Source organism: Liolophura sinensis, chromosome 9, assembly GCF_032854445.1.
Source record: "Liolophura sinensis isolate JHLJ2023 chromosome 9, CUHK_Ljap_v2, whole genome shotgun sequence".
Lineage (NCBI taxonomy): Eukaryota > Metazoa > Mollusca > Polyplacophora > Chitonida > Chitonidae > Liolophura > Liolophura sinensis.
Genome location: NC_088303.1, coordinates 3,328,560 through 3,338,340, shown reverse-complemented (window position 1 = coordinate 3,338,340; position 9,781 = coordinate 3,328,560). Strand labels below are relative to the sequence as shown.

The 9,781-nt window shown below is 41.0% G+C and overlaps 1 protein-coding gene across 1 annotated transcript; it reads right to left on the bottom strand.

Moving 5' to 3' along the window:
* Positions 1 to 801: 801 nt before the first annotated feature.
* LOC135475361 (transcriptional repressor scratch 2-like) lies at positions 802 to 7,830 on the bottom strand. Its single transcript, XM_064755221.1, has 2 exons — positions 7,390 to 7,830; positions 802 to 4,343 (listed from the first exon to the last, which is right to left on the bottom strand). Exons 1-2 carry the CDS (start codon positions 7,547 to 7,549, stop codon positions 3,631 to 3,633), a joined length of 873 nt encoding a protein of 290 aa, XP_064611291.1. The 5' UTR covers positions 7,550 to 7,830; the 3' UTR covers positions 802 to 3,630.
* Between the last annotated feature and the right edge of the window lie 1,951 nt (positions 7,831 to 9,781).

Genomic DNA, 9,781 nt, shown 5'->3' with positions numbered 1-9,781 from the left:
ATGCCTGGATACTACAAGTTGAAAAAGGCTGTGTGATTCAATATTTTATGGTGCGGCTCATGCAAAAAGAGTGAAAGGCAAATACATCAAATGTGAATGATAACTGAAGCTACTCTGTCAAGTGTTGATAAATGTGCAGGAACCGATTCTGTATGTATTCCCAGTATTTACCCTGAATCAATATTACCCTGGGTACATATATCCCACTCCGCCCGAGAGAATTCATATGGGCAACCTTTCTCTGGACATTCCTTATCTGCAGAAACATTTGCCCCCCCCCCCCCCCCCTCCCACCTCCCCCAGTCGATCATTGCTATTCTGTTTGTTTTGAGTGGAACCAGCTATGGCCACCGTAAGCCTATATCGATCTCTTTCTAAAGCCGGTTCTTTTCGAAAGCCACCGCGCTACAAGTGGCTGGCTTATTCGCGTTTATATCCAATACTAGACCTCTGCGGCTTTACTGTTCACACAAACTGACGATCCACTGCCGGCAAGGGATCTACTTTCCCAAGCTTCCTCGGCTGATCGATTTTACAGTGGGTAAAAATATAACACTGGCGCAGAAAAAACAGACGGTCAATTGAAACTGGGTGGCTATACAGCACGATACTTATGTTGTGTGGAATTCCAATAAAACCCAAGCCTTTCTCCAAAGGATGTTTTCAAGAAGGACTCCAACATATTCCGATCGGCCAGGATTCTCCACCGGAACTAGAGAATTATTCAAACGGTTAAAGGCACAAGACCAAAACACATGAAAAAGAACAGATACAAAGACAGATATTTACGAAATTGTTCTCAGTTTATTTCAAATGTTATTGTATATTGCAAAATTGACTATGTCAAGGCCACTGATATCGGGTATATATGAGAGCTTCTTGCCCATATAGGGCGATTGGCTGGTTGCCAATAGAGGGCAATCCACTCCACATAAACGCCAAGAAGCACATTTCTCAAAAATATCTTGCTTTACATGTCTAACGCACTGTCTTCCTTAAAGACTTCAAAATAACTTCCCAAAATCTTTACATGACCACCCCACATTTAACACAGCAGCCTGTCGGTGACCCAGAACCTCGGCCGTATATAGGTTTGGTCCCGTTGTGTATACAGGCTTCAGGCTGCTTCCCATCATCTTACATAATGGGCCTAGCCGCAAGGCTTACATTCAATTATACCCTATAGAATTTTTGCCGTTAAGACAAACTTGTTTTGGCGTGGGCTAGGCACTGTCTGCTGGCACCATAAAGCTGGTATGGCAGCCACTGGGCTAGTCAACGAGCTTCAGTTTGCTCGTGTCTCTTTCCACTCTCCACGCCCTCCTGTAGGAGAGGTCGAGGGTGATTGATACCCGTCATCTATTTCCTAGCCCCCGGTAAAATACGGGTCGACAACCTGTTATGGCTTGTGACGTTTTCGGCATAAATAGTTAATGATTCAACAAGCGATAGACCTGTTACTGCATAGCTACCAATTGATTATAGAAAAGTGTGCATGTACAAATGGTCCAGTATCCCAAAGACCTAAGAAAACCAGTGCATTATTGTTTATAAAACGTGACACTTTACAAAGGTTCTAGAAAAAAGCACTTTACAACCATTAGTCGCACTCTGAATTTAAAAAGTGCAAGTTTAGGTTTTTGTTCGCGTCTGAACATTTATAAAAAAAATAAGCATAGAATACATTTAAATATTGCAATTATTGCTTTGGTGGGGAAAATATGAGGGTGTGGGCAAAGATATTCTTACTATTACTCTGAAAGATCGCTTTCTGAAGTCATCGTTATTTTGTTATAAAACAATTTAACTTGTTTATACAAACGCGACATAAAAACGAACTTATACCAAACAGGATAAAGAACAAAGACGGAACGTGTACTGAAGTAGTTAACAAATAGTACAAAGAAATAAAGTAAGGAAATTTAGTATATCACCAAGGAAATAAAACATCGCAAAAACCAAATAAAATGTAACAAACCAACAATCGAACGCTATAAGAACATTAAATAACTAGAACGGCTGCAGCCATGTGTACATAAAAAATACTGAAGTGTTTAAATGCGGTGGGTGGAATGGCTAGAGCTGGCATTGCTCTCGTGTTTTTGTGCGACAAATGAATCCTTAACAACAGGCCGGAAAGCTTTGAGTTATGGGAACGCATTCACCTGAGGCAGATTTCAACAGGGGTATAAACCAAACGTCAGCTTGCTATGGGCTGCTGATAGAAAGCGGCTATCCACTATCACTCACCATTCAAAATCACGTAAGGACTGGAATGACTTCATGTAATATCGTCTTATGAAAGGTAAATTAGCATAAAGACCGCCGTTGTATTAGCATATCAGTTGTACGATACGTTCTATCAGGATAAAGCATTGTCGCTGAGGGAGTCCTGGAAAACTGTTAATACATGGCAGTCATATGCCAAAGGCTTTCACAGCTCTACAGAATTCTAAAACAAGCGAGTCCAAGTTACGTAACGCTCCACAGGAAAAGATAGCATTAAAAAACAATACCTCTCATGTTTAAATTCTGAGCGTATCCGGAATGGCGAAGAGATTTGCAAATAGAGCCAAAGAAAGAATTCCAATAAACGTGTATAATTAACAAGTGTATCTGAAAAGTTGACTCCCATTTCTTTCAACTCTAGAATTCAAGAGTTTAAGAAAATTTCATCACTAAAACGAAGCAATGAAAACAAAATACATCTTAAGCTCCAATGGAAAACAAACCCTGAAAATGTGATGCGGTTTGTTTCTCGTCACACATATAAAAAAGCCTAAAATTTGAATAAATTAAATAAATTACGCTTGCTTATCATTGCTTATCTTATTCTATATAATAACACAGTTCAATACATATATAAACATTTCTACAAAATGTAATGCTACAAACTGCATGATAGCATTATATCGGTGGGTTGCGTTCGCAAGTGTCCGGACTTGGACCTTAGCGCCTGAAAATGGTCGCACAGGGAAATCCATGATACTAAAAGAGAAACAAAAATGTTCTCAACTCCATATTTACAATAAAACTGATTCGTATAGTACAAAATTCGGTGGGAAGCGTTCGTCATATATTAAACCTCAAAGGGCAATTTTTCACAACTTTGTCTTGTCATCCATTAAAACCTTCGCATTCAACACAGACTCTCCAGATACTCGGCACATGCGCAAACAATCACTCAGAACATGCGTAAACAACCAATCTCAATAAGTGTGTTAAAAAGTTTCATGTAAGTGACGTGCTTGTATAAAAGCAACAAGTTGTAACATCAAAATACACGGTGGGCTTATGTACACATTGTCAATCGTCAGTATGGGTGGGAATGGTTCGACAAAGCGAACATCACTCAGTCAACAACAGACTGTCCAAAATATAGATATTACAAAAGGTTTGAGACACAAAAAGATGGGACCATTAGACTAGAGACAAAACTTAAACATAAAACATGGACACGAGACTAGAGGGACAGAGTAGCGCATACAATATAGTAAACCTAGGGACGAAAAAACAATCCGATGGGAAATTTAGCGATTTTCCCGCTGGAGTTGGCCTTGTGGTTAAGGGTTATTGCACGTTTGCCCGGCAGTCCTGCAGGTGGTGACGGTCACACAAACTCCTGACCAGCTACTCTTTGATGCAAGCAGACTCGTAGTGCTTGTTTAGATACGATTTCAGCGCGAACGATTTGTCGCATCTTTTACATTTGTAGTGCTTGAAGGCAGAATGCGTTTGCATGTGAGCCCTTAAGTTCGACCTGTCCGCGAATGCCTTCCCGCAATGGGCACACCCAAAAGGCTTCTCTCCCGTGTGGGAGCGCTGGTGACCTTGAAGAAGCCAAGGTCGACTGAATGCCTTGCCGCAGATTTCACACTTGTGTTTCAGATCGTGAGTTAATATGTGCATAGACAATGCGGGCATACTGACGTAGACTTTGTGACAGTGAGGGCATTTCTTGGCCAGTTGACTATCCAGACTTCTGTGAGTCTGCTTGTGGCGGGACAGGTTTGACGAGGTGGCGTAGTGTTTCCCGCACTCGTTGCAAGAGTATCTCTGACGTGAGCCTACCTTCTCCGGCACCACCACATCAGATGGGACGACAGGCTTCTTCCGGGACCTGCCGTCGCTTATGAAGAACGCCTCGTAGGTATAATCAATGGTTATACCACTGTGGAAGTCCGGTTTGGCGAGATCATCTATACTCTCCACCGAGCTGGAAAAGGAACCCTCTGGGGATTTGGGCATGGAATCGCAGCACGAGTCGCTGGTGTGGCCACCGTCCGAATCCTCACCCCTGTCCCGTAGCGATGTCGGTGTGGGTAAGACATCATGGATGAAAGCTGCAATAAAGAAACACAATATAGGTACGTGGCTGCTCTCACATTCCATCTAGGTTTCTAAATAACATAAATATTTTACAGAATAACGAGGATCCATGTTTTGTTTCATATACAACTGGAGATAATTTCACACTAACAGAGAAAACTGAATAAATGTAGGATAAATGCTTACTTTTTCTGCTATCTGACATAAGTAATTAATTATACCTACACGTCACTGTCTCCATGAAACAATAATGTTGTATATAACGATTACATAACGATTAATGATTCACCGCAGCCCAGTGGAGAACAATACAAATCTGTCAGATATTTCAAGGCAGTCAGGAAAAGCTCAACAGACAAGAAACTTAGCAAATTTTTCAGTTTCACATAATGGCGTGAACTTCAAAGTTCTCTGGACAAAAACTATGGATTATTCAATTTCTTTTTCCACATAAAACAGCCATTAAAGTTCATCTTCATTAAAGTTCAGCCGCGAGGCTCTTTGACGCCAGTGAATGAAGCATTTCAGAGTCGGGTTTGTCCAACAAGGGTTTCGTCCGACAAGGTGGGCTTAGTGGCGGCTAAATTTCTGACATTTATTGTACCCCATAGATTTGTGATAACATACTCAAGGCGTGTGCTCGCCTGGAAGACGATCCACCCAGCGGGAGTGCCAGTCTGCCCGCAATCTACAGGTAAATTAATTAGCGAGCCATCTTTAATTATTCATTGAGACTCTATAGATTGTCCGAGTGGCGTCTGGTCTAGAAAGGGCTTACAGTGCATTGTAAACCACCAGGCACGTCCCGAGGTCTGGTTACAGCAACACTGGTTAGATTCCACATGAATGTACGAACAGACCTTCGCAGAAAAAAAAAAGAACAGCAACCGAAGATGCACGCAGCCTTTTCGTAAATTACAACGAGTTCCTGCCTCCAGAGACACTTTCATCACTATAGAATTAGAATTAATGCAGCATACAGTATTAGGTTCGTATGCGCAGTACGCACAGGATGAAACACCCGCCATGAATTACTCTAGAGGGAGTTTGAGGATAGGTACACACAGTGCACACCTTGGTATTTGAGTGCATGTCTCTCTGGGTAAAACCATATATCCGTGAGCACACCGATAAAGTGGGTTTTGTATACTTCTTTCTATAGGTTTAGTTAGAAAAATGCTAAACGATTTCATAACTGTTACACAGAGACACTTATTGATAGTGACAATATATATTTATATTTCTTTGCTTTATTTTATTTTTACTGTATTCGTTTCTAAGAGCTTTTTTTTGGTGGGGGGGGGGGGGGGAGGTGGTGTTGAGGTGGGCTGCAAGGATATGTGTCCTGATCACAATTAATATAAAGGGGCCAGTTATTTAAATCTGGCTTAAGACTTAACACAAGAGTTAACTTAAAGCCAAGTCTTCAATTTTGTACTTAGCCTAAAAAATGTCTACCAGTATATTGAATATGAATTAAACCTTTTGAATTTGGAGATATGCATTGGCTGCTGAGTTTGGCTAAAATTTTAAATATAAAATATGACATGACATTAATATTAGCTAATACACTTTCCAACAACTAGGCCCTTATCCATACAAGTGATTTCCAGAGGCATGGACGTATTTGTCATACACATAGGCAAGTAAGTTACAGTTCTAACAATACATGCCTGGGTGCTGCTACCTAAGGGCGGGCTAACAAGACCTTTCACCGAATTACTCCGTTTACCCTATCGAATTTCCATTGATTATTCCGATGTGGTATCTTCAGTGTAAACCATCCAGTGGCGGCCATTGTGTCCAGCACTTCATTTAGAACCATCTGTATCAGTTTCCGGCAAATCGCGTTAATCTACTTCCAACGGTATAAATTTGGAACGTGGAAGTGATAAATGGACGCTATACGGATAAAACTAAAAAACTACGGTATACCAAAAATTGCACGAAGCATTAAATGTACATATCCGCCAGACACGATTCCAAAGTTTGTGTACATGTGCCTATGTATCCATGTGTTTCCACCAGGAATTGCGAACTACACCGTTCAAACCAAACTAGGACATGTATCTGACAAACAGATTAATAAAGGGGCCTGCACCGTTTGGAGTGAAACCTTCAGAGCTCGGCAATAAAAGCAAAATGTGATTGAACACGACACGGAATGCGCCTATACAATCCGGAGTCAGCATTGCGTGAATCTACACGGCATGTGGAAAGGGCAATGTAGTTGTGTTTGACGTCATTGCTGCCGGGTGGTAGTAGGCCTATAGGTATGGGGCTATAGAATCGATCATCCCGAAGCTCACTTGGGTTGGCCGGCCGCTCCAAACCGACAACATCAATCTATAGGACAAGGTAATTTACTGTCGGAATGACGTCCGCCATTGTAGGACTGGCAACAGTTAATTGATAGTAACACTTGATCACGCCACTGTATACAAACCGACCATTTTTACCCTGTGACGTTTCACCTATAATGGTTGTAATGCAGAGTCTATTTTTGAAAAACCTGATTGGTTTCGAAGATTGAGAATAATTTTCATTCATGGGGTATTCAACGGAATAGAAGCCAGTCTATAACAATTGTTCAAATTGGCAGTTTATATTAGAGACACGATTAGAACCGATTCAGTTTTGTCAGATTTATAACTTGAACCTTTTAAAGTGCAGTTAGTGTGTCATGTACGGTTGTTTTCTTTACTTCATTAAAATTACAAAAAGACAGTAAGAAATAAGAAATGAACAGGTGGATTATGCAATTATAATACAATATTTCAGATTAAAATGGCCAGGGTTTCACATTAAGTATTGTTGCTGGCAAAGGAATATATATCTTTTAGCCAGCAGCCTGTCATTTGCTCCTTTCAATTAAACGTAAAACCATAAAACATATAAGTATCTTCCTCCGAATGAAAATCTTCATGCCCTAGCGACATTAATAAATAACAGACTAATGCTTAATAAAAATAAAGTTCACAAAAAATGAGAAAAAATAGAGCGTTAGCGATGCTCATGAACGATAGTATGTAGAATATTCTGGATGGGTAGTTGACTTACCGTTTGTGTTAATGGTAACCGATAAGGGGGGAAATGATGGAGTATATGGTGTCAGTGCCTTCAGGCTGCTCACAGCCGACTCCGCGTAGATTTCCCGTAATTTAAACGACGTTCTGTCCTCCCCACATTTCACTTTCTTTACCAAAAATGACCGTGGCATTTCTAGTTTTGGGAGGTTCACAAAACTCCGATTGGCTGTTTCGGTATGTGGAAAACTTGTTCTGCAGACGCTAGTGGTCCTGTCACAGAATCATGGTCCGGCCGAGTCTCTGGAAGACGATGGTACGAAGTCACGTGGCTTGAACTATACCATCAGAAAAGTCCAGGAAAAACCTCCAATGGTATCCACCTCAACTCTTGTGTAACAATACCCAGCCGTCTGCTATCACATCATTTTAGCGGCAGCCGCCTGCTTTGCTCGCTGTCAGCTCTTATATTGGGTCCTCTGTACACATGGATTCCACAGAATGCTACCTTCTCCCAGTACTAGAAGTATTCGTTGCCAGTCGCTACCCAAACACTCCACTACTGTCGTCTGATTCATCCAATCCGCGAATGCTCCTTATATAGACACTTGCTGCTACTGCACATGCGTTCAAGGCTGACCGTGGAACAACACAATAAGGGTGACTGGGAACAATAATGAGGCACGCGATCCGCTATTTCTCAATTCACTTCGTTCGTTTGAATGGGGCAGTGCGCGCAGCAAATCAGAGCGCATTATCTCCCAATTGGTTGGCGTTTACAAGGCTTAGCTCGCGCGCCGGCTCGTGCTCATTGGTCTAGAGGACCGGAGGACCGCTTGAAGAGAATACGTTGCAGCTTACACGCACTAACACTCCATAATTGATGAGCGTGTAACGATTTTTTTTTATCTACCACTGTCCAAAAATCATAGTGAAAAAAAAACTCGATATTAATCCATTATATTTGAAAGCAAGAAATATGTTTAGCCTGTTATTATGTTGAAACGACTCAATTAATGAGTGTGAAGCGGCACGTGACTTGAGGAAAAGGCCTCTCCACACGCTTGTTCATGTAGTCCGCGACAGCCAAACGACTGGTCCATAAAAAGATGGTTAACTTTTTTACTTCATCCCGCCTTTGTTCGGACAACGCCAAGATTAAAATCAATAGAAATAAAGTATCGACAGAGCTTTGTTACTGATCAGACCCTTTGTGGGCAAAAACTAAACAGATTGGCCACCAAAGTGGGTGCGATTCGGTGAAAACCTAACAGAAGGTCAAGCCTAGCGGTACATCAAAGCACCCCACCTGTTAGAGTACAGTTAACAATGCGCTACCTCAGCGGTGCACTCGGCCGCATAAATATTACACTAGCTGGTCTTAGATTATTTTGGGGCTGTAGTGATGTACGTCTGCACATATTAAACACCATCTGTATCAGAAATCGTCGGAAATGCCGGACCTAATATCGACGTGAAAGTCGTCTCAAAACTATTACAATCCATTCAAATACCGTCTAGAGTTACAAGTGGTTTTGAAATCTTCATGCGCTTTCATCAGGTCACTGACTATACTGTTTAACAGGCTAAATATCCAAGACTATATAGCATTAGAATTCATATTTAACAATTTACTCCCATGTGCAGATTTGTCAAAATGTAATACATTTTACGAAAAGGAATAAAAGAAACTTTTAATTTTCAATTAATAATTAAAATATCGACTATATACAATAATTCACTTACTATATGTTTAATATTTTTGGTAAAATTTTCCCACCAGTTGCAAACTTATCAGATTTTTCTGGATATGTTTCTATTTTAGATTTCGAGTAATAGGAATGAGACTGAATTCTGATTGGTACAATTCCGAGCGCGTGAACTGTTGCTTATGGTGGAGGTTTTAATACATTACCATTTGTACTTGAGGAAATTAATCAGAGCGTGCAGTTTATTGCAACATCGAAGCGGTTCGGTTATGCAAACAAACATTCACTGATAAACCAGCAGCACATCGTAAAACGTTAACAAAGTCGTTACAAACTTCCAGTCGCGGAATTGATGTCGATTGAACAGACGCACTCTCCATTTTTCGATTGGAGCACTGGCCATTTTATGTGAGGAAATTGAAAACCTTTATTCCGGCCACGCGCAAACACGCGGCCACGCGCAAACACGCGGCCACGTGACCAAAATACGGGCAATTACCGGAGTTTCAGTTAAAGGGCAGTTCGTGTCAGACACTAGGTATAATATGACACCACGAAATCGAGATAACTGCATATGCCTCCAAAACATTTTATTATTCAACAGTTCTAAATTTAAACATCGCACTTGACAGCACACTAAGTGTTAATTACTACAATTGTTCAAATGGCTATGCACAAACTGACCTCCTGCACAAAGAACAAAGGAGTTAATTTATA

Bases quoted from the DNA above. Each gene is read 5' to 3' on its own strand.
- LOC135475361 (XM_064755221.1), bottom strand. From the start codon at position 7,549: ATGCCACGGTCATTTTTGGTAAAGAAAGTGAAATGTGGGGAGGACAGA. The intron at 4,344-7,389 runs GTAAGTCAACTA...TCTTTATTGCAG, and splicing joins GGTTACCATTAACACAAACG to CTTTCATCCATGATGTCTTA.